Below are 25760 nucleotides of genomic sequence, written 5' to 3' on the forward strand. Positions count from 1 at the left end.
AGGCTACCAATGAAAAGCATGGGGTAGGTGTGGAGGTGGTGATTTGCTAACCACTGAGGAAATGACAGTGAAACTGAGACCAGATGGGTGAGTCTAAGGCAGCCAGGTGAGGGGGGAGCAGTTCTCCAAACATCTCTGCAGGAAGGACTGAGTAAAAGTGAGCTGGGACTAGGACTGGGGGACGGGAAGAAGGCAGGCACTGTTAACAGCGGCGCTGCAGATCAAGTGAGCAGAAGAGTTCTGGCCATGAAGAGAGTCGCCGATTTCCAGAGGATGTCCGGGAGGTAGGTGTGTAACTGAGGGAAACCCAGAGATCAGTATTCTTCCATCGGCACAAAAGAGGGCTTTCTGCCATCAGCTTGTGTGCGTGGTTACTGAGGGACACACACCGCGGAGCCATACTTACGACACTTTTCGAGAGGCGACGTACCCTGAGTGTGCGCGGGCAGCAGCGGAGGCGCAGGAGGCTGTGGTATGGAAGCTGGCTGCGTGGCTGCAGGACTGAGCACAGCGGTAAACAAGTCCTCCACATCCTTTCCTCCAAGCTCTAGGAGACACAGTTCCAATGACAGTACGATTAAAGGGCTACAGAGCCAAAGCACAGGGAATTCCATTCTTATAAACTAAAAATCAAAACACAAATACCTGGAATTTTATATAACTTCCCAAGAATCGCTCCTAGGATAAAATAAAGAGGTGGAAATATTAACTACTATCATTTCAATATACTGATACAAAACAGCATTTGACATAAAATTATCAGAAGAGAAGTTAAATTGTAAATAAGCATGCAGAAATCTTTGAAAATCATATTTACTCATGTCTTTTAGAAAGCCTAGATGTAGGGCAAATATTTTACCATCTGTGACCATTTTGTCTAGTTCAGGGCTGAGGATGCCATCGAGCTGCTCTTCACTTAATGGTCGTGAACTCTGACTGACACTTGGCTGAGGCAAAGAGGAAGGCTCATCAGCGCCGGCACCGATGTCCATTCCAGCTAGAGGAGCAAGGTATGTACATTAAAAAGGGAATTCTGAACACTCACACAAAATGCACTACACTATTCACCTGCATTAAGACACAACAATGTGATTAAAACAGAACAATGAAAAGCCTGTAATTCTGAATTCATCTGGATTCCTAAAATCAATCTGGAGAGTCAACCAGTAAAAATTAGGCACAATGTATCTATAAGCTTGGGTGCTGCTTAAAGTTATGGTTCAATCAATGCAAACACATTCCCTGAGAAACAAAAGAACACATCTGGTTCTAAAGTGCTAATTTCCACAAAAAAATAAGCAGCATATTATAAGACAGGACTCTCTAAGAAGAATCAATATACAATGTTCAATATACAATTAATTGCTTAAACTTAGAAGACAGGGTTTCAAATGTATGGTTCAACTTATCATATGCAGTTTGTGAAACAAGTTTCACACAGATTAATGAAAACCTCTAAAATTCTTAATGCCTTGTAAAAATTATCCTTTTGTGAATAATTTCAACTACAGATCATATTTTTGAAAAACTCTGTAGTCAAAAACAATATACAGATTATGTTTATTACATGCTTTATCTCATATAAATTGGTTTTTAAGCAATAGTCACATTTAAAACTGGTTTATCTACTTTATCATGCTCCCTCAATATTACTGCTATCAAAAAGTAAAATTTCATCTGCTCTTATCTGGAACTTATCTGCTCTTATAGGAACTAACTCTATAATATTTGGGTAATATTATAAAATTACATACTAACATGAATAAAACCATTCATTTAAAAAAAAAGAACACTACAGAGAAAGTCATCCAAAGCACAGTACAGTTGTACCATGCTTTAGCTGCACGCACAAAGGGAAAAGCAAAGTTGGATTAGTGACAAATTAGCACTATAACAAATACACATGCACCTACAGGTTGTTTCAGCTGAAATCACTATTTAAAAAAAAAAAAAGACTACTTCTAGTCAGCCGTCATCCATTGCTCAGTTTCTTACCAAATGGACAAGATGAGCTCTCAACCTGGAAAGTGCATAAATCAAGACCTACAAGACCCAAACCAAATAAAATGGATGATTACCACAGGAGCGGGGGGACGGTGCAAACAAAAGAAGAAACATGTACAGCAGGACTCTAAGGCAATAGGCCTTAAATCTGATGCAATTAGACAGACAACAGAAATTAACTAACTTGCTATTTCCCCTCTTAAAGCAGGAAAGCCAAGGCAGATCAAATAAAATGATGAGTTCTTTGACAAAGGAGGGGAGGGGAGGGGAGGGAGGGAGGGAAGGAAGGAAGGAAGGAGGGAAGGAAGGAGGGAAGGAGGGAAGGGAGGGAGGGAGGAAAGAAGGAAGGAGGGAAGGAAGGCGGGAGGAAGGAGGGAGGGAGGGAAGGAAGGAAGGAAGGAAGGGAGGGAGGAAGGAGGGAAGGAGGGAAGGAAAGAAGGAAGGAAGGAAGGAAGGAAGGAGGGAAGGAGGGAAGGGAGGGAGGGAGGGAGGAAAGAAGGAACGAGGGAAGGAAGGAGGGAGGAAGGAAGGAGGGAAGGAAGGAAGGGAGGGAGGAGGGAGGGAGGAAGGAGGGAAGGAGGGAGGAGGGAAGGAGGGAAGGAAGGGAGGGAGGGAGGAAGGAGGGAGGGAAGGAAGAAAAAGGAAGAAAGAAAGAAAGAAAATTTTTTTTTTTCAGTTTCAGAGAAAAGACTAAGCTTGTTTCACACACATACCTCTCACTCACATCATAAAATAGACACTGGGCAAACAGTATTCATATATACCTGAATGATCAACTGATTTTGCAAGGTCGTCTGAAATTATTCCAAGAATGTCATCATCTGTGTTTAAGACTTCGGAAATGTCGGCTAAGGGATCATCAGCAGTACCTAAGTATAGTAAGTATGCTTTTAAAGTGTCAGTATTTTCCTAGACATTAAATTCTAAAACTCACTCAATTCAACCATTTACTAAATATCTAGAATACAGCAGATACTGAGGTAAGTGCTAGAATCATAAAAAGATTATTACTTCTAAAGTAAGGAATTTTTCATAGAAAAGGCACTCCAACATTTTCAATAACAAAACATTAAAAATTAAGACTTCTGTTTTTGTGACTACTGTATATTAATAAAATAAAATTTAAAATAAAACCCGTAGGCAATAAAAGTGAAATGGAATGTTATAAGAAACAAAGCAAAAAATCAAGAAAGTGGCATCGCTAAAAATGACATCTGGAAAACACTTTAGAAGATAAATAAAATATTAAAGGCAAACCTACTGTTTAGAAGTTCCTTGTAAAGTATAAACCAGATACCATCTAGTTAAATGCCTACTTCCGGCTTTACCCTTAACACTGATTAATTCACTTATTTATTCAAGAAAATGTTTTGAGTACCCACAGAATTATGTCTATGGATTATGTTAACAGGCACTGGTCCAGCCACTGGGAATACAGAAGTGACTAAAACAAAGTGCATGGCCTCCAGAGCTTACTTTCTCAGAGGGAGTCTGACAGTAAATAAACGACATCAGTGTAAGTGCTATAAAGATAAGCAATAAGGAAAAAAGGATTCAGAATAAGATGTGGAAATACTGTTAGATATTAGATAAAGTGATCAGGGAAGGCCTTTTAAAGGTGGTTACCAAGCACAAATCTAATAAACAAGCTACGGGAGCATATGCCCTAAGATGGAGAGAGTACCTCAGGCAAAGGGAAAAGCAGATGCAAAGACCAGAGCAGGAAGAGTTTTGTCAAGACAAGGGGCCAGTGCTTGCGATAATAAAGGGAAAGAGTGGTAAGAAACTGAAAAGGCAGTTAAGCAAGATTATGGATGGTTTTACAAGTCAAGGCGAAGACTGAGCTTTATTCTGAAGTATAAAGTCCAGTTGACCCTTGAACAACATGGGGGTGAGGGGCACCAACCCTCCACACAGTCAAAGATCCGAACATGACTTCTGGTCGGCCCTCCCTATCCTCATTTCCACCTCTGCAGATTCAGCCAACCAGAGATTGTAGGACTCCTGTACGTATCAGTGAAAAAAATCTTCATATAAGTGGACCCTCTCAGTTCAAACCCCTGTTGTTCAGGGGTCAAGTGTATAATGGGAAGTTGCTGGAAGGTTGCTAGAAGAGGGTGTGACTGCTATCTTACAGGGAAACGCTGGTTGCCAGGCGCAGAACCGACGGGGGTGGAGGAGGGGGTAAGGCATGTTGGCAAGAGGGGAGATGGATCAGTCAGCAGGCCTTGGCCGGGTCTAAGTGAGAGGCGGTACCAGTCTGCACTGTGGTGGGAGGGTGAGGTTAGGAGTGGTTGGCTTTAGGGTATCATTTGAAGGCAGAGGCAAACTTGTGAATGTATTAGATGTGGAATGTGAGATAATGAAGGGTCAAGGAGAACTACCAGGGTTTCTGGCCTAATCAAGCAGGAAAATATTTAGGCTACCTTTAGTAACTTTATTAGTCATTTAAGTTAAGGGATATCTGAATTTTTTAATCCATTTTGACTATATTTTTACTTAAGGAAAAAAAAGGATATATATTTAGAATGGGTAAGCAACAAGATCCTACTGTATAGCACAGAGAACTATTTTCAATATCCTATGATAAACCATAATGGAAAAGAATATTTTTAAAAGAATATATATGTGTACAGCTGAGTCACTCTGCTGTAAGGCAGACATTGGCACAGCACTGTAAATCAACTATATTTCAATTAAAAATTAAAAAAAAAAAAGGAGAGGAGGGGAGGACATAAAATACTCCAGATTCTAGATCAAATATTTCTATGAAAATAGTCTTGTCCCATTAAACATATACTTCTCAAATAGAACTCATACATACATAAAAATATAATTTTTCAAATTGAGCTAAAGTAAATTCTGTATGCCCAAATATTTGTAAAGTTTTTAAGAAATAAAATTATTTCAATAATATATTCTCTAGACAACAGTACACTTGAAAGAAAAAAATTGGGGGATAATTGTTTCAGGGTTAAGGTTTGCGGGCTTGTTTGTTTTAAACCAATGGAATTCTACTAAACAAATTACAACCAGAGTTTTTTAAAAGACCATGTTTTAAAAGTTCTCCTCTACCTGAAGAGATTTTGTATCTTACCAACAAATTATTAAAACTGATGTAATGGACTACATTGAATACAGTATTTTAAAAAGGGAAGCTATTACTTTTGAATTCCCATTATAAAGGCAAGAGAGTGTTTCAACTGCACAGAACATTATATTTAACTTAGGTTTTGAAATGTGTATTATTCTAGTCCTCTACACTTTGGCTTTATCATTAAACTATTCTCTCTTTAGGAGTTTTGTGGAAAAAACAACGTCAAATAAAGGAAACAGGAATAAAAACAGTGTACAGCAATGTCTTTCCAGTCACAATATGTCTCCTTCCAACCTCAGTTCTCTTCCTTATAAAAACTCAAGGGCAATTTCCTTCTATGTAAGTCTTGAAATGGCTAGTCAAGACTTTTATAAGATATCCTTCAGAGTAAGACATCCTTTGAAGGGCCGACAAGTCTTTCACTATGCATTATTTTAACAACATATTAACATGGATCAGAGCAGGTAAGTACTCAAAACAACAGAACTAAAGTAAAATGATCTGCTAACATTAAACAAAGAGCATGGCCTTTACTCCCGTGCTGGGTGCATTCAAATAACAGGGGGATAAGATTGCTTCTAATTATTTCAAGAAGTTAAAATAAAAAATAAAAGCCTGTATTTCCATCCAGGATAGTGGTAAGTTAATGAAGCTGTAACTACTTAATATATCAAAAGTCATCTTTCAGTGGAAGGCTGCTGCCTTAAGATTGTTTTCCAAATTGAGTTTATAAAATTAAAGGAGTAATAAATGTAATTCAATGGCAAAAGGAAGCCTGTCAGAAGAACATTAAATTTCTAATTGAAAGTAAGATAAAAATACAGAAGTGGAGGAAAAACTTTGTGATACCGAACTAGTTAAACTCTGAGAGCCTTGCTGACGTTAATATTAATGAACATTAAGCTCTCATACCTTTCTCTGATTCTAAGTAGTCCCCGTATTCACTATAGCTAGGGCAGTGGGTCTCAATAGGGGACAGTTCTGCAGGGACATCTGGCAGTATCTGGAGACATTTCTGATCATTATGACACATCATGAGGATAGATATGCCGCTAAGTACCAGGACAGCCTCCCTCCTCCAACAAAGGCTTATCTGGCCCAAACTGTCAGTAGTGAGAAACTGATCTGAAATATATTTCACTTTATTATCACAGTGGGACAGCCAGTTCCCAGCTACAGCACTCTTTCCCTCTTTTGAATTTCTTGGGGCTATGTAATTAACAAAAATCTACTTTAGTTGAAGATTATTATATTTATAACTCACCCACTATGGCCTAATTACACTCCCTTACATTATTACCCTCAGCAAACTGTAAACCAAACATTTTCCTTCGCCACTCACAAGAGTTGATTCAGTGGTTGTTACACAGATAAACTTATTTGATAAATCTTATAGACCTGGTACTTCAATAAAGTTAATTTTTAAAATGCATATGAGGCCAAACTAAAGCATTTCAAAGGTTTGATTAAAAGGAAGATGAATGTAATGCAATAAAGAAAAGTTTGTCACTGATTCCACATACCGTGAGTTCCAGGTTTTGCTGGAGTTGAGGATGAACTAAGTAGTGGATCTAAGGAAGGATCCAAGAAATTTGTGTTCATGTTTGTTTTGTAAGAAAGCTGAGCTGTATCTTCTGATAGATTATCTAAACTTAGTTTGTTTTGTCTAGTTGTATCTAGAAGATCTTTTCCAAAGAAAGCTTCCTAGATAAAGATAAGCACATATGAGAACAATCGACTTAGTTATAAAACTCTAAAATGAGAACAGATAATTCTGTCATCATTTTGGTAAGAAGGCAGAACTAACAAAAAGCTTAGTATTTAACAATATAAAAATTGAATATAGAAATATATAAATAATTATAGAGATAGCCTGTCAATTCTTTTATATAAAGAATTGACCGGAATTTTAAAAATAAGGTTTTTTGTTCTTTTTTACAAGAATCAAATAAAATGCAAATAAAACCACACAATTCCGTCAAATACGTTTCTACCAACTGCAGTATAATAATTCGATACTCCCAGATTAGATTACAATTAAATTTAAAAATGGATAAATTTATAATAGTATGGCACCTTAATTCACATTAGAAGAAAAACTAAAACTTCATGAATATTATTAATATTTACAGATTATCTACAGAGGATAGCACAAGGGTTTGATCTACAGCTTTAATATTTATATACTTCAGATAGATTTAGTATTCTCATACTGATGCATACAACCACATTAAAGACTTCACATGCTATAAATCTGAAAGAGGGTTTTTATAGTCATTTTAAACAAACTATGTGTACAAAATGTACGGCTATGAAAGGCTGTGGCTTTTTATCCATTTACTCATATGAACTTTCCTCCATTTCAATGTAGTTGCTCTACTGCAGAGAGCACTCTCTCAAGCTAGGCTCCTTAGAGCTCTAGGTCTCCTCCAAACTTCTCAAGTATCAATAAAGAGAACAAAAGGAAGCACTGGGGACCCCCTTCACTTACTTCAACCCCAAAACTCTATTTTCTATTATGTGGTCTGCCTGGAAAGGGGATTCTTGGTGGAGGGCAATTTTGCAGTAACTACCAACATTTAGTACACTTTTGCCAAAGACACACACACAAAAATGGTTCACCGCAGCATTTTTTAGTAATACCAAAAAGAGAAAACAGACTCAATGTCTGTCAAAAAGCATATGACTAAATAAATTATAGATATCCATATTATAAAATACATCAATTTTTAAAAAGGATGTAGAATTATGCTGTCAAAAAAAAGAAGCTCTAAAATACAGTATTAAAAGAAAGCAAGTTGAGTGATATGTCCAGCAAAACATATAATACAAACCAAGACTATACAAAAATAAATTATTTTAAAAGTTCTGAAAGGATAAACACCAAGCTGTTAACTTTTGAAAAGGGAAAGGGGAGGAGGTATGTAAAGTCTGGTAGAGGCGATGAATATTTGATTTGAAATTTTCACTTTTTTTTAATGAAGAAGTTGTTTCATTATGAAAAAGAAATTTGAAAACCCACAAAGATAGAGCACTGGGCAGGAGATGACTTGTTTCTTACACTGGCAAGCTTTTATCATTAGGAAAGCATCTTAGAACTTTATAGATCACTTATTTAATGCCTTCAGTATAAATTTGAGAAATCTGAGACCACCATTAGCAAGAATTCTTTCTTAATATGACCCATGATGAATTTAGTGGTATTTATCAAAAAGTGTTACATTCTTACTACTTTGGTGGCTTTTTGTTTCCTGCAGTTAACATAAGGGAGTGGCTCCACCTGGTTTGTGACTTAATAATGTTCAGTGATGACCAGAACCTGGAGACTTCAGATCTACTACAGGGGTTCCTACGGCCATGTGGTACCACCAGCTCTTAAGAGGCCAGGTAACTATTTCTACTGGGTGGATTATACAATTATTTATAGTTTATCTTGACACTGTTGTGATTAATAAAGAAAAGCTAGAAAAACACTGTTACTGAATTCCTGGGGGGTTTTCATCACTATGTATTATGTATGCCCCACCCCACCCCTGAACAACGGTGAAAAAAAATACAATTGCTATCACAAGATGTCCAAGAAATAGTACTATCACAAAAGGTTCCTGCACATCAAAAAAGCTATATGTTACTGATGGACAACAGAGGAATTACACCTGTGCACCAAAAGAAACAATCCAGATCAACAGATTTAGATTACAGCAGTAATCAGGAAATCAGATCCACTATTTTTAAAGGCTCTTTTGCAAAAGTATGAAATCGTTAGTTTTCATATCAATACTTTCATTAAAAAAGCTAAAGAAAGCTTCCTAAATGTACATTACACTTTACAGAAGGGTCAACAGGAGGAGGGGGGCATGCCATCTACTCAATACTCCCAGGAAGGACTATTAAGATGGGAGGAGAAGGGCACAGGAGACAACACAAAGGATGCAATTAAATATAATCTAAACAATAAATGGTTCTATTTCCTGAACAATAAAATTACTGTTATATATTTTTAAAAGGTACAAAGCTAGAATGAATGGGTATGTGAAGGGAATAAGGGGAAAATAAAACATTTATTAAAGACAGATAAAATGTAAGGTGCAGAGTTAAGCACTTTACATCCACGATTCTTATTTCATCTCTCAACATTTCTGTACAGTAGGTATTACCACAATTTTATAGATGAGAAAACTGGGGCACAGAGATGTTAAATAAAACAAAATCACATAGCTAACTGGTAGCACAGTGGCATTCAAACCCAGGACTCTGACTTTAAAGACTGCACTCTTTAAAATGGACACGGCCCTTATGTTAGTTGTCTAACAAAACTTCACACTCATAAATATTATTATATACTTAAGGTACTTACGCTTTAAAGTCTTATTTGATAAATATAGAAGACATTTTACTCAAATGAGTATTTGAATTTTATACTTCTAATTACTAAAAAAAATTGAGGAAGCTCTATGTTAATTGAAAGGAAATGCATTTTAAAACCAATTAAATTAGCAATAGCTAATGGAAAATTAAGGTTAAAAAAAACATTACAACTCAAGCAATGAAGAGCTATCTATGTTGGCCATAGCTGTGTGGGAGGGACAGATCAGATGGACACTCAATGACAGTCTGATCCAATTCAATTTCTACACACGAAGGAAGAGAGGCCAAGGAAGGATGAATTACATGCTCAAGAATCTAGAATGAGCTATGGCTGAGCCAGTCATTACAGCTCAGTCCTATTTCTGATGTAGGGCTCTTTCCAATGTACCACATGGCCTTGAACTCTTCTGTGACTTAATGTTTACAAGATGAACCAGAAGGATTTCTATTTACATCTATCAAACAATTTCTTCATATTGAGGGATATTTTCCTGATGTATATTTTAGAAAACAAAAACAATTCAGCCTAAACCTTTGGTTCACTAGGCCTCTAAAAGTGGTAAATATTATGAAAGCTGTAATTCTGGCAGCTAAAAACCCATCATCATTCAGTGAACACAATTACTGTAACCTGTACTAGCAAAGGAAGCTGTCCCCAGACTTGCGTTTGCAGGGCACACAGGTATGACTGGTTTGGAAGCATGAGCTTTTCCCAGCCAAAGAGTTCTTGTGTTTCTTATGAAATTTATAAATGAAAAACTGGGATTAAAAAAAGAACTTTGTAAAAAGTATCAAAGCACAAAGAAGATAAATGTAATTTTTAAGGGCCTCTGGAAGGTAAAAAATGGCATCTATGATGACTGATTAAAACATGTACAAAAACAACAAAACTCTTTTTCAAAACTCGATACATCACTTTACGTTTCTTTCATTAACAAATATATAATATAAAGCAAAATATTACTTGTAAATAGGCAGGGAAAATTTCTTCAAGCTTATTTTTCCTTTTTCGGTATCTCTTCTTTATTTTTTCAGTGTTTTCAGTAACAGAAACAGATTCATCAACTAGAGTATCTGGTAACTGCTCACTCCAGCCTGAAACAATAGTCACATTTATAAATATGTGGTATTTAAAATTTTCAGATAAGCCCACCAAAAGTAATTTTATAACTTACCAACATACACACAGTTCCACATAAACAAGCTTTTTCCTTTTTCTTTCAGTTTTATTGAGATATAACTGACATACAACTAAGTTTAAGGTACACAGCACAATGACTTGACAAATTAGCTTTTTCATAAAAAGACCTCAAAGTAAGTTTATTAATTTTTAAGTATCATAAAAAATTCATTTCATGTCTACTTATTATCAGCATGCTTCCCATTGTTTCTTAATATTTTCTTATTCACAAAGCAGAAACTTGATTTTTTTAATGTTGACATTTTGTTAAAGGTTAAAAAAAGGAAAATACAGGGCTTCCCTGGTGGCGCAGTGGTTGAGAGTCCGCCCGCCGATGCAGGGGACACGGGTTTGTGCCCCGGTCCGGGAGGATCCCACATGCCACAGAGCGGCTGGGCCTGTGAGTCATGGCCGCTGAGCTTGCGCGTCCGGAGCCTGTGCTCCGCAACGGGAGAGGCCACAACAGTGAGAGGCCCGCGTACCGCAAAAAAAAAAAAAAAGGAAAATACATACTCAATGCTAATGAGTATGGATAAATGGCTACTCGAACACTACTAAAGGGAACTTAGTGGGTACAATCTTTTGCTAGAGTTTATTGGGACTATCTAACAAAAGTCTTTTAAAAAATGTGTGTCCTTCAATCCATCAATTCAAGTTCAGGGATTTACTGCAAATTAGGTATCTGGAGTACATACATATTGTGATAATATATGACTATCTATGAATATGATAATAAATATGCTATGAATGCTCAAATTTAAAATCAAAGAAATGCAAAAATCCAAAATGTTGGACTATGAAATTAGCAAAAAAATAAGTACACCACTTAAAGCAGGTAAGCAAGCAATCAAATGATACTCTCATATACTTTAGGCAAAAGGCACTAGCCTTCTGAAAATCAATGTGGGCACTTTTGTTGCCAGACTACATAGGTGGACTGAAAACAACTAAATATGGTGGATAAACATTTAAAAAAAAATACAGCAGTAGGGCTTCCCTGGTGGCGCAGTAATTGAGAGTCCGCCAGCCGATGCAGGGGACACGGGTTCGTGCCCCGGTCCGGGAAGATCCCACATGACTCGGAGCGGCTGGGCCCGTGAGCTATGGCCTCTGAGCCTGCGCCTCCGGAGCCTGTGCTCCGCAACGGGAGAGGCCACAACAGTGAGAGGCCCGCGTACCGCAAAAAAAAAAAAAAAAAAAAAAAAAAAAAATACAGCAGTAATCGAAACAGAAAATAAAGAATTCTCCAAGACCAAAAATTAAGGTAAAATAGGAACCACAGAAATAAGCAAAGAACTAAATAAAGCTCTCTGAAATTTTGCTAAAATCTAGTGACCTTGAACTCCAGTTTTCAGAGCCTTATGAGGAATGGGGAATAGAAGACAAAGCCTACAGCCTCTTCCCAAGGTGCAGAGATTAACCAGAAGCTGCCTGGTATAAAGGGGGGACCCTGAAGGACTCCACACCAGGGCTGGTTTAACAAGAAACACACCCTCCCGTTCCCCTGGTCCTCCACACATCACTAACCCCCCCCCCCAACCTGACAGCAAAGAAAACTGCGTGTCATCTTGTCACTGAATAAGGTGCTGGGTAGAAAGGCAAAAAAATGAAAATCTTCCCTGAGAGTTCATAAACTCGGTACAGCCCTGATATGTAAGAAATCTGAATTTATATAACATAGGTGGACCAAAAAACTTCAAGCCAAGAATTTAGCTTAAAGGAGCCCTAGGGGAGTAGCACCTCATGTTCCTGGCAACAAATATTCTCTGAAGTAACCAACCTTCACTTCAGTCCTCAAAAAGCTCAGAGAATGTTCTGAAGAATATGAGCTCACAGTTTAAAAAGAATTTTGTTGCTGTTTAATGTATATGTATCCATCTCACACCATAAACACAACGAAACGAGGCACTAGGGGACAGGGCAGGAGATACAGAGCAGAATCAGATATGCAAAGGTTTTAGAGATATTATATCCTAAAGCAACTAAAACTGGGAGGAATAAGCTGTAAAAAGAAGCTATAAAGTGTTAAAATATCAAAAAAGTAGTTTAGAAAAGGAAAAATGCATAATAAATTAAAAATTCAGTGGATGACACAGATGAAAAATACTGAACTAAATGATAAAACTAAAATTATATAGAAGACAAAACAGAGACAAAGATGGAAAACAAAAAAATAGTTTCATTGAACATATCACATTTCTTAACTGGGGCTTATTACAGCCATGTTAAGTCATATTAGGAACTTCTTTAAAACCATTATGGTGCTTCCTTTTAAAAATGTGCAGCAATTTTTCTGAAATTCATTCACAGGCCAAAACCCTATCACATAGTAATAAAAGAACACTATTCAAAGAATATGATAAAAACATCTTTTTTCTTCAGATTCTATATAAAATATTTAAAGTTCAGAAAGTGTACAGATCATGACCATACTGATTGCAAAGTCTTCATTAGGACCAATTCTTAAGCTATGACTTAAGCAATGATTTAGCTTTCTTTGAAACTCTAAGTAACAATGACAGACTAATAACTGGAAGATAAATTTCTAAAACACTATACAACTTTGTTATAAATTATTGGGATACGCTGTCACTTTCAACTACATAGTCTAAAAAGTTTCCAATTTTATGCCAAGTAGCTAATGCAGGCAAAGAAAGGCCTTTTGTGAGATGGCCAGAAAGTACCAGACATAACTATGTGATTCAGTTCCTAAACTGTTTATATTTAACGTAAGAGAGGGTAAGGGCGGGGGCGGGGGGCGGAGAAGAGGGAACCTTCTTAAAGTAATCTCAAAGCAATATAATTGATTGGATTTAAATAATTTTCTTATCAAACCTAACTTCTATACTGCAGATATGAACTTTACAGGCACTAAAATCCTTTCATCACTAAGAAGCAATAAGGTTGTCATTGTAACATTATTTAGGATAGTTCTTTTCAATGGGGATATCAAGATAAGAGGGTTAAATCAAACAAAATCAGTACCATACCATCATCTCTGCTAGGTAACTGCTCAGAAATGGAGCCTGAGGAATCTTTTCTGATCACAGATCTTTTGGTTTTTCCTTGCCCAGTTCGACTTCTTTGTCGTACCATAAATCCACCAATACCTATCCAAAACAGAAATTAGATAACCTTGTAAATAACTACGAATTTCTCCCTGTAATTCCACAGTAAGTAGGGTGCAATTGCTTAAACAGTGAGGCATTTCCCAAATTCAATATGGGTTAACTTAAATCAATAATCTCATTTTAATGCAAAATACAAGAGTTTGGAAATAAACAAATAAAAGAGATCAAAGTTATTGTTACCTCATTACTAACCAAATAGGAATACAAATTCATTAAAGTACAGAAGACTGCATGTATTTCTTCTCCTAAACGATGTCAGGGTAAACATTATAGTAAATTATGCTTGTTTCCTTAATGTTAGTAACTCACAGATCATCATTCAAATTATTTGTATGTTAGCTGAGGGAGAACAAATACAAGATACAAACTAAACTAGATGATCCAAACAAAAATCAACATGACTTCTGGGGTAATGTGTCTAGTTATTCCTAAAGTTCTTAGACGTGAGCTCTGTAATAAGAGCACGGAATCTAGAGTCAAACTGTGTAATTCTGGTTCCTACTAGACTTTGGGCAGGTTATTTAACTTTTCATTGCTTCAGTTACCTCACTGGTAAAAAACGGATCATGTATAGCATCTCCTGTACACACGCGATAAGCACTAAATAAACAGATGTAAGTGCTGAGAACAGTGCCTGACACACAGTAACACAACAGCTTCTGTCATATGATAGTTGTCTAGCAATATACTTTGTGACCTAATGGGCCCCTTAAATGGGTCCCTTACATGGATAACTTCCATGTAAGGCAGAAAAAGAAAAAACAAAAAAACCCCAACATTTAACTGTAAGTTCCTGGAAGGAATTTGGCAGTGTCTAAAAAAGTTAGTGCACTTATAAGCCTCATAATTACGAAGAAATGAAATCATTTTCATACAGTGATTTGGACGAAGCTGATCTAGGCCCCTGTTATACACGTGGCTCATCTGTAAGGAAGGGTATCTTTTGAGGTCTAGCAGAACACACACACAACGTTTTCCCTTCCACGTCAAAAGGTATTTAGATCACTCGTCACTCTCATACCTGGTCTGTAGGGTTTCCTTTTCCTCTTTTTGACACCCTCTGTTCCTCCTACTCCCTTAGTGTCCTCATCCACAGCTTCCCGGTCAGGACTAGATTCTGATTTTCCATCACAATCCATAAGTTCTCCTTCTGGAAAAAAGTAAACGTACAGATAAACTTGAAAAAGCTATCAAATACACAATTCCTATCTAACAGGAAATACAAAGCAAAGTGGCTGCCGAGCCATTCAATCATGTATCCCGGCTGACAGGGAAAGTATAGAGACAGAAAAGGCCCCCTAAGGGCTGCAGAACTCATGCTAATTAGTGCAATGTTCTAAGAAATGAAACATAAGAATCAGGGGAGGGGAAACACACAGAGAACACTCCCAAAGACAATTATAAATCAATCTGCACTTAACCTATCATTCCCTTGCTTTTAATTATGTCTTCAGGTCCAGGACCCCAAGGTTGTCTCTCTAGCCTAGAACTCTCTTGAGCTCCAACTAATCTGTAATTAGATATTACCTAGTTACTGAAAACTTTATATACAAAGTTGAACTACTAATTTAAGATGAACCTTCTCCCTTTCCCAGAATTTACCTGTCATCATTAAAAGACATGGAAACGTACCGTGCAGGAGCCAGATTCCTAGGAGACAGCCTTGACAATTCCTAATTTCTTTTCTCCTTCAATCAGGACTCCTCAATATCTCCCAAGGGCATTTTATTTCTCTCAACTACCATCTCAGTCCAATCTTGACTTACTGCATTCCCTCCCCTCCTGTTCTTCCTTGCCTCCACGCTTACCTTCCTCTCCAATCAGTTCTATACATTGCAGGCTAAATGATGTTTCTATAAATATCAATTTATCAATTGAAAAGTATCAATTTTCTGCTTAAAAATCCTTTAATGTCTTCCCAGTGGCCTCAAAATGAAATTCAAATTGCAAGGCCCATTATAACAGTGTCCTGTGAACTCTCCAGCTTCATCTCACTCCCACTATGCAAGCTACGTTCAGCTCCCTGAGCACATCAAGCTCCCTCTCCACTGCCTCCCCACCTCTGCCACCTTCCACCTAGCCATCTTTCAGGACTTTTTTTTTTTTTTTTTTGGCTGCGTTGGGTCTTTGTTGCTGCACGCAGGCTTTCTCTAGCTGCGGTGAGTAGGGGCTACTCTCTGTTGCGGTGCACGGGCTTCTCATTGCGGTGGCTTCTCTTGCTGTGGAGCACGGGCTCTAGGCGCGCGGGCTTCGGTAGCTGTGGTGCAAGGGCTCAGTAGTTGTGGCTTGTGGGCTCTAGAGCGCAGGCTCAGTAGCTGTGGCTCATGGGCTTAGTTGCTCCGTGGCATGTGGGGTCTTCCCGGTCCAGGGCTTGAATCCGTGTCCCCTGCATTGGCAGGTGGATTCTTAACCACTGTGCCACCAGGGAAGCCCTCAGGATTTATTATAACCATCACTTTCTTAGAGAATTCCCAAAGTTATACATGCTCCTGTACGTTAACATTATGCTTCATTTTAATTGGTTCTTTTAACGTCTGTTTCCTTGCTAGACTATATTCTCCTTATCTAAGACTCTTATTAACAGCTGCATCCTTAGCACGGTACGTAATAGGTGTTCAACAAATTTTTCACCAAATGAAGTAAACAATGAAACTAAGTAATGCATACAAAAGCTCAGTTCCTAGAGAGGAATGCTGTTTTAAAACCATGGTAATCAAAACTTTTCAAGCTGTATATGCTTTACGCTGTGCTTTAGGGGAAAAAAAGTTATCAAATACATTTAACAATAAATTGTTAACACTTTTCTTCAATATTCTAAGTATTATGCATATTTCTGTAATACCATGGGCAGTGTATTTGTTTTCAATAATATTAGGTCAGTGTTTAAGGTCAATTCTGTAACAATCTGATAACTGCTTTCTACAGCTAAGATTAAACCATGAAAATTTTGTCTATTTATTTATTTACTGAAACTTAGCAAAGACCAAAGGTAACAAACTAGCAATTATTTACCTTAAAATAAACCCACTGAAATATATGAGAGGGAATTTACGTTTAAGATGGTAGACTAAATTCATGTATCTAATTTCACTCTCCCCAAACCCTATATACAGTAAAGCAATCTATTTTTAAAAGACAAACCCACAAAGACAGAAAAAACAGGAAAGAAGAAAAGCCACAATTTTGGAAGGAGAAAGCAGAGAGATGAATAATAACTGACTCAGGAAATGCAAATTCTCAGTTGAAAGTGGAAGGAACCAAGAAAAAAATCCAACTTTATCACAATCCTCAAAAGGTTGAAGAACTGGCAGAGCCAGGTACCTTTGGAAATGGGTGGGAGGCAGCTAAAGCAAAGAGAGTTTTATATTCATATTAACTACAGAAGCCATAATCCCTATGACCTTCCCAACTTCACACACTGTGAGGCTGCCATTCATACTCACAGGATTTGGGACTCAGACACTCAAACTCAACACTGGGGTCATGGACTGAAAACAGGATTACGTGACTACAGGCATGTTAAATGCTGACCCTCTCTCCCCTGGGGCCTTCCCCACTACACTCCCAGAAAGCCAGCAGCTAAATCTCTACTGTCCAAGCAGGAGACAGGAAGATTCTTCTGGGAAACCTGACCAGTCCAAGAGAAATGTCTAAAGGTACTGACACTAGGGGATTTTCCAAATAGTGAGCACAGATCACAAAGCTTAGTCAACAAATACCACCCACAAACTCGAAGATTTTCATAATTTTTAATCACTCATTCCTTATTTTTTTTAAAAATTATTAATTTATTTTTCCAATCACCACTTTTAGTCCTCACTTTTCATCACACATGGACAACCAAGGATTATCTATCACATGAAAGATAGAGACCTGAGACCACAAAATGCAACTGGGAATTGAAAGACTATGCAGGAAAAAGAAAACATTAGAAAAAAAATTTTAATCCTCCAACAGGTAAGATAAAACATTCATGAGGCAAGAACAGGATGCTATGAAAAGGAACATGCAAAGGAAGAAAAGACAGCTTTTGGAAATTAATCCATGATATTAGAAAACAAAACAAAAATGAAAATCAGTAGAGGGATAGAAAAATAAAATAAAAAATTTACTTTAGAGTAAAATGCAAAGACCTGAGCTGGAAAGGAGGAGAGAAAAGACAGGGAGAATGGGCTGAGTGGGTCTCACATCTGAAGAGCAGGGTCAAGAAAAAGAAGAGGGGGCACCGAGGGGGAGAATCAATGGTTTTAAGAACATTTCCTAACGCTGAGGGGTATGAGATGGCAGACGCAAGGGACCACTCAGTGCCTGACAAAAGAAAGGAGAAACATCCATAACAGACTGAAATAGACATATCTTCACCAAATTTCAGAACACTGCAGACAAAGAATGTCCTAAAATCCCAAGAACTTCCAGAGAGAACACGGATCATATAAAAAGTATCAAGTTCCCTATATACCAGGAACTAAAAGACACTGGATCAATGACTTCAAAACGCTGAAGGAAAATTGAATTCCAACCTGGAAAAGATCAGTTAGGTGGGAGGGTACATTTTCAGAAGTACATAACCTCTCAAATTTACTTTCCATGCATTCTCTCTCAAGAAACAACAGAAGGTATGCCCACCAAAAATGAGGGAGAGAAACAAGGAGGAATACATGAAATCTCAGGAAACACACAATAAAAGACTGAAAAACCAACCAAACAAACAAAACCCCTAAAGGTCTTATCAGTTTGGGAACTGAGTTACTTACATCCATACAAAGGAATATGAAAAATGAAGAATAACATAAAAGCAAGAACAGTACGACAAACGGAACACAAAATGTATATCCATGTGCTTGTACATGAACAAAACACCTCTGGAAGGACACAAAGAATGGCTGCCTCTGGAGAAGTGAACTGACAGGACAGGGAAAAGAGAAACACCCGTATTCTTGTTCAGTTTTAAAACATGTGAATATATTACTTGCCCAAAAACAAAATTTAAAGCGTTGAGGAAATAAATGACCGTTAACAAATTGCAGAAGGTGATAACCGACCCACCCGGCTGCTTCCTCTCAATCTGCCCCACACACTGCCTGCCACAGCCTGGGCGCGGTCCTACTCCCCACCTCCCGATGTCCCCACCGTGCTGTGAGGGTCCACGGGGGGCGGGGGCAGCAACTGAGAGGGAAGCACTGTGCTCCCACTCGTCTTTTTTTTTTTTTTAAATAAATTTATTTATTTATTTTTGTGGGCATTGGGTCTTCGGTGCTGCGCGCGGGTTTTCTCTAGTTGCAGCGAGTGGGGGCTACTCTTGGTTGCGGTGTGCGGGCTTCTCATTGCGATGGCTTCTCTTGTTGTGGAGCACAGGCTTCTCATTGCGATGGCTTCTCTTGTTGCAGAGCACGGGCTCTAGGTGTGCGGGCTTCAGTAGTTGCGGCACGCAGGCTCAGCAGTTGTGGCTCACGGGCTCTAGAACGCAGGCTCAGTAATTGTGTTGCACAGGCCTACTTGCTCCGCGCGGCATGTGGGATCTTCCCGGAGGAGGGTTAGAACCCGTGTCCCCTGAACTGGCAGGTGGATTCTGAACCACTGCACCACCAGGGAAGTCCCTGTGTTCCCACTTCATTTTCCCCCCCACTGCGCTCCCACTCTTGAGACACAGAGAGCAGTTTTATTTTCTTTAGATTTGGGTTTTTTTGCACTAATAGGCTATCCAGCCCCAGGAGCCTGCTTTTATTGCACAAGTTTGTTTCTGATATGCTAAGGTGACTGTTTATGACTTATTTTCCTTAAGAAACGTTTATCAGAAGAGTTTAAAAATGAACAAAAACAACCCCCAAAGAGGTGAGTATTGCTGCAATATTTCAGGAGCATCACAAGTTCATTTGGACTTTGTCGACTCCTGTGGAATCTAAAATTACATATGTATTATGTGTATAATATGATGGACAGTATTACTTCTATGGGGATATCCCTGCTGGCAACCTCAATTTGGAAACTGTACAGCTGCAGAAATATCTACCATTCCTCACAGTGTTGTTTTACAGAATGGTAGTCATAGGGAAAACCTTCTCAGGTCTTTCTATTGATGTTTTGTTTTTAAAAAAACGTCAACAAACATTTATTCCCTCTATAATTTCATACTTCGGGAATTAGTGTGTACTACCAAGAAACCTTTCAAATTTTGTGAAATGCAGCATTTCTCAGATTTAAGGGACTATGGAACCATTTTTCAAGCATTTTCTGATATCCTCAGAAACTGCAATTCGTCACTTTGGCTGATGGTAATCAGGTCAATTCCTCCCAGATACACAGACTACTTCTTCACAAGCCTCAAATCACTTAAAAACTTCCAAATGAACTTCTGTTCAATGGTACTTGAAAATGAGTTATACATAAGCATCAGAAAGCTTTTCTCCAACCACACAGACCCAAAAACACACTACTGCAAAAGAAATGTGAGGATTAGTTGATAAAATAACAGGAGCACACACAGACCCATTCTAAGCCACCATCATCTCTCACCTGGACGACTGCAAGAGCCTCCTGCCTGAACAACTTGCTACAACTCTTGGGCTTAAAAGTCTGTTTACATCACAGCAGTGTTCCTTTTAAAATATAAGATTTTGCCACTGTTCTCATCAGATACCTCCAACAACCTCCCATTCCATTTACAGTAAATGCCTTAAGCATCACCTTTATGGTCCTACAGGACCTACTGAATCACCCATCTCTCCTCACATCTCTGATCTCATCACAGGCCTTTATCCCTTTGCTCACTGTGCTGGACACACTGTTCTCCACAATGTTCAGCAAATGTACAGGCACAGCCCACCCAGGGTCTTTCCCGTTGTCTCTTCCCTCAGATAATCGAGTGGCTCACTCAACACTTTAAAGTCGGTGCTTAAATATGGCTTCCAGTTCATCTGGGCCCTCAGCCCACTGTCTGTGCTCCCAAGTCCTCTCAACAGCACTTGCCAAACACATCTCTATTAACTTATTATGTTATGTATTTTTAATGATCTTTTCTCCTAACATTAAAATGTAAGTTCCACGAGCAGAGAATTTTATCTGCTTTGCTCACTGACATGACTTCCAACATCTGGCACACAGCAGACATTCAATAAATACTGGTGAACGATAAGATGTGATGCAACAAAAGCAATTATTACTTTATTTTTGAATCAACTGAAAAGAAATAACCACCCTAAAACCAAACAAGCCTATGGTGATCTTCTTCAGAGATAAGCAAAAATAAAACTCATGTTGAATTTAATGCCACTAAAATTATTTTTTCATCTCAAGAAAATTCAGCCAGAAAAACCTGATCAAGAAAATGTTTATAAACAGATGGTTTATAATGAGTATCTGTGAATATAAGCTTATATTTGAACGTTAATGATGTTTTTTCACTTCTAGATTGCATGGAGTTGTACTTGAACTTAACCATGGAATCCAAGTTCACAGCATCTGAAGAGGTTTATGCAGCTATCTGGCAAGCCCTGAAAAGATCTGAAAAGATCTGTGACCTTCAAAGATATGGTGCTCCTGGAAATTTCTGTACTATAGGTCTGTTCTAGGATACATGAAACCAAGAGAACCTGAAAAGGCAAGGTCTGAGAAGACCACTCACGCAGGACAGCGTCACACCAAGGGTTACCTTCTAAGTCAGCAGAATCTACCCTTAGATAAATCAAATAATTTTAAAAGCTCTTTTATATTCTTTATTTTTGCAAACATATTCCATGGAAAATATGTAAGTATTACCTCGACTATCATCCATTTCACCATCCCTTGAATGCTCTGATTGGATGTCTGGAGGGGTCTGAAGGACGGCCACGCTATTCTGATTTATGATCTTCAACTTCAACTTTGGTTTTGACCGTTTTCTTCTTGGAACAGTAACTGTGAGGCTCTGTAACTGAGTCATCCCTGATTCAGTCAAACATACACCATCCTGGGTGTAGGTCTTGGGTGGATCTAAAATTACAATATCCCAAGGATACAAATTAAAACTCTCATTTTAATTTTGATTGATAAGTTGATTATTGTTCCATAAGGACCATGTCAAGGGAATGTGACTTCTATAAACCAATTACCTATGAAATGCACAAATAATTAACAGTACTCAGTTAAAAGTAAGCATAGCTGGTCAAACTTCCTTGAATTATAGAGAGAAAGGTTGTAAGTTTTTTTAAATGGTCTTCCTGGCATTTCTATTTTCATGTGTCAATACAGGGATTTAAAAAGAAAGCACGGAAGCTAAAAGCAATGCTTCAGTCACTCGACTATGAGCCTTTTCCTAGAGTATCCTTTCAGACTAAAAGGTGAGGATCAATTTACAGAAGAGAAACAAAAATACTCCATAAGCCCATTTGGAAATCAAAGTATCGGTATAATCACTTACAAGGAGAGGCAGTAAATAAGCAGAAATTCTGCAAAAATTTAAGTGTACAAAATTGCTGTTCATTAGAACAATTTCTGTACGATCCAAATGTTTCTGTATCAGATGATACCAAATAGAAGTCGGCAAAAGAATGAGAGTTTAATAAGAATATCATGTTAGTCACTATTCTAGGCTGATCTATCACAGAAAAAAACAGTAAGAGAATGAATTCTGAAGGAATCTCTGTTTGCTAACTAGGCCTTATTGTCTAGTCTACCTGATAACTAAACACAATAATGTATCAATGAAACCAAAGCAAGTATGTAGTTAACGGTTATTTCAAAAGTGGTTATTTTCACTGCCAATTTGGTGAGATCTGTAGGAATACTGTCCCACTAAAGCTGGGAAAGACAGACATTTTGTATGTAATTACAGAAATGATTACCAACGTTAGGAAATTTACACTGAACACCCACATGAGTAAGGCAGGATTCATGTAACGTGTCACAATTCAGTTATACAAAAGCATTTCTTTGCTTTTTGTAAAGAACAGTCAAGGAAAGCATTTCAGATTTTACCTAGCTCTTTCACTTTTGTGACAATTTGTGCTACAAGTGAAGATTCACAGCAGTCTGAGGAAGGCACTGAAATGGAAAAAAAACAAAAACAAAAACAAAAACTCGTGATTTTTTCACAAAAGGTAAGGTGTATTTAAAGATTTACATATGATTAAAGTTTCTACTACTGTACCCATTTTACTAAAATAAATGCTTGAAAACTAAATAGAATTAAATTAAATAGAATTAAAAGCTGTCTTTAAAACAACAAAACAACAAAGAGAAATGGCGGAGGAAATACACAACATCATGGAAAAAAAACTGGTAAAGATAAGGAACCAATGTACTGGATTCCTATGTATTGCTAATAACTACAAGATTATGAGTCTTTTTAAAAATAAATTTATTTATTTTATTTATTTTTCAATAAGTGGTGCTAGGAAAACTGGACAGCTACATGTAAAAGAATGAAACTGTAACACTCCCTAACACCATACACAAACATAAACTGAAAATGGATTAAAGACCAAAATGTAAGGCCAGACACTATAAAACTCTTAGAGGAAAACATAGGCAGAACACTCTATGACATAAATCACAGCAAGATCCTTTCTGACCCACCTCCTAGAGAAATGGAAATAAAAACAAAAATAAACAAATGGGACCTAATGAAACTTAAACGCTTTTGCACAACAAAGGAAACCATAAACAAGATGAAAAGAGAACCCTCAGAATGGGAGAAAATATTTGCAAACGAAGCAACTGACAAAGGATTAATCTCCAAAATATACAAGCAGCTCACGCAGCTCAATATCAAAAAAACCAAACAACCAAATCCAAAAATGGGCAGAAGAACTAAATAAGACATTTCTCCAAAGAAGACATACAGATGGCCAGCAAACTCATGAAAGGATGCTCAACATCACTAATCATTAGAGAAATGCAAAACAAAACTACAGTGAGGTATCACCTTACACCAATCAGAATGGCCATCATCAAAAAATCTACAAACAATAAATGCTGGAGAGGGTGTGGAGAAAAGGGAACCCTCTTGCACTGCTGGTGGGAATGTGAATTGGTACAGCCACTATGGAGAACAGTATGGAGGTTCCTTAAAAAACTAAAAATAGAACTACCATATGACCCAGCAATCTCACTACTGGGCATATACCCTGAGAAAACCATAATTCAAAGAGTCATGTACCACAATGTCATTGCAACACTACTTACAATAGCCAGGACATGAAAGCAACCTAAGTGTCCATCGACAGATGAATGGATAAAGAAGATGCGGCACATATATACAATGGAATATTACTCAGCCAAAAAAGAAACGAAATTGAGTTATTTGTAGTGAGGTGGATGGACCCAGAGTCTGTCATACAGAGTGAAGTCAGTCAGAAAGAGAAAAACAAATACTGTATGTTAACACATATATATGGGATCTAAAAAAAAAAAGGTTCTGAAGAACCTAGGGGCAGGATGGAATAAAGATGCAGACGTAGAGAATGGACTTGAGGACATGGGGAGGGGGGAAGGGTAAGCTGTGACGAAGTGAGAGAGTAGCTCTGACATATATATACTACCAAATGTAAAACAGATAGCAGCCGCACAGCACAGGGAGATCAGCTCGGTGGTTTGTGACCACCTAGAGGGGTGGGATAAAGAGGGTGGGAGGGAGGGAGACGCAAGAGGGAGGGGATATATGTATACGTACACCTGATCCACTTTGTTATACAGCAGAAACTAACACAACAGTGTAAAGCAATTATACTGCAATAAAGATGTTAAAAAAAATTTTTTTAAAGGGACACCTAAATAAAAATAAATTTATTTATTTATATATTTATTTATTTTTGGCTGCATTGGGTCTTCGTTGCTGTGCGCAGGCTTTCTCTAGTTGCAGCGAGCGGGGGCTACTCTTCCTTGCGATGCGCGGGCTTCTCATTGTGGTGGCTTCTCTTGTTGAGGAACACGGGCTCTAGGCTCGCGGGCTTCAGTAGTTGTGGCATGCGGGCTCAGTAGTTGTGGCTCACGGGCTCTAGAGCGAGGCTCAGTAGTTGTGGCGCTCAGGCTTAGTTGCTCCGAGGCATGTGGGATCTTCCTAGACCAGGGATCAAACCCATGTCCCCTGCACTGGCAGGCAGACTCTTAACCACTGCATGACCAGTGAAGTCCCCAAGATTATAAGTCTTGAGAGCAAAAATTACATCTTATAGCTAAAATATATCTTAATTTACTTCCTTTATGTAAGTAGATTGTTTTAACATATTATTGGGATAATAAGAGTTAATTAAAAACAAAAAGTAACTTATTTTTCATAAAATACTTGTCCAAATAATAGTTTCACAAAAAGAGAAAACGAAGTAGAATTAAGCCCACTCACTGATTAAGGACAGCAGGCACAAGTGAGTTGTATCAATCCAAGAGCACAGACTCACCATTTAAATAATTTGCTTACCATTTGATGTAGGCATATAGGGTCTGCACATGCTACAATCAAAACCAATGTCTGCTACATTTTCCACTTCCTCTTCAGTATTTAAGTTTTGACAAACTGCATGCATCCATCTAGAAAGACCATATTCATACATTAAAAAAAGAAGAAGAAGAAATATACTGAGGATGGCTTCCTTTTAAAAACTGCAACAGGAGCTGACAGCCTCCAACCTTAAAGCCCCCAAGTCTCATGTGTTCCTCCCACCTAGCCCATGTCACCCCTCTCTAACCATTCCTATCGACACTGAAAAACTGTCAGAGCTGAGAAGACGAAAAAGCAATGAGAACAAGTACTATGAACGAAGCAAAAGCACATTATATGAGGATGGGATAATTGCTTTATGACAAAATACTGAGTATTTCAGAGACAGCATGGAAACTAGTTAGGGCAAGTAGAAAGGAATTCACATAACTGAGTGGTGCAGCATGTATGTGCTCCAGGTGATGCATCTACTGTGGAGTAGATAGAGCCTGTGTAAGTGATATTGAACGGTCACTGGGAAATAAAAGTTACCCTGCCTTAGAACAAAGAATTGGTAGGCAGAATCCT

At 37.9% G+C, this 25760-nt stretch overlaps 1 protein-coding gene across 15 annotated transcripts in view; it reads right to left on the minus strand.

The window, feature by feature from the left end:
* Positions 1-25760, minus strand: part of KMT2C (lysine methyltransferase 2C) — a 292172-nt gene that overhangs the window by 53459 nt on the left and 212953 nt on the right. For 9 of the 15 annotated variants that reach the window (XR_014294958.1, XM_082632090.1, XM_082632097.1 and 6 more), the window contains exons 21-31: positions 25173-25282; positions 22733-22798; positions 21536-21748; positions 14802-14930; positions 13640-13759; positions 10434-10564; positions 6625-6805; positions 2769-2873; positions 860-997; positions 646-678; positions 407-547 (exon numbers count right to left, since the gene is read on the minus strand). Coding sequence is in view for 14 of the 15 variants with exons in the window: in XM_082632090.1 (XP_082488216.1) it covers positions 407-547; positions 646-678; positions 860-997; positions 2769-2873; positions 6625-6805; positions 10434-10564; positions 13640-13759; positions 14802-14930; positions 21536-21748; positions 22733-22798; positions 25173-25282 (1367 nt within the window). In the remaining variant the exon portion in view is untranslated. The remainder of the gene's footprint in view (positions 1-406; positions 548-645; positions 679-859; positions 998-2768; positions 2874-6624; positions 6806-10433; positions 10565-13639; positions 13760-14801; positions 14931-21535; positions 21749-22732; positions 22799-25172; positions 25283-25760) is intronic. The other 6 variants (XM_082632089.1, XM_082632088.1, XM_082632085.1 and 3 more) reach the window with 3 other exon arrangements.

This window comes from Mesoplodon mirus, assembly GCF_964341445.2.
Source record: "Mesoplodon mirus genome assembly, chromosome: 9".
Classification (NCBI taxonomy): Eukaryota; Metazoa; Chordata; class Mammalia; order Artiodactyla; family Ziphiidae; genus Mesoplodon; species Mesoplodon mirus.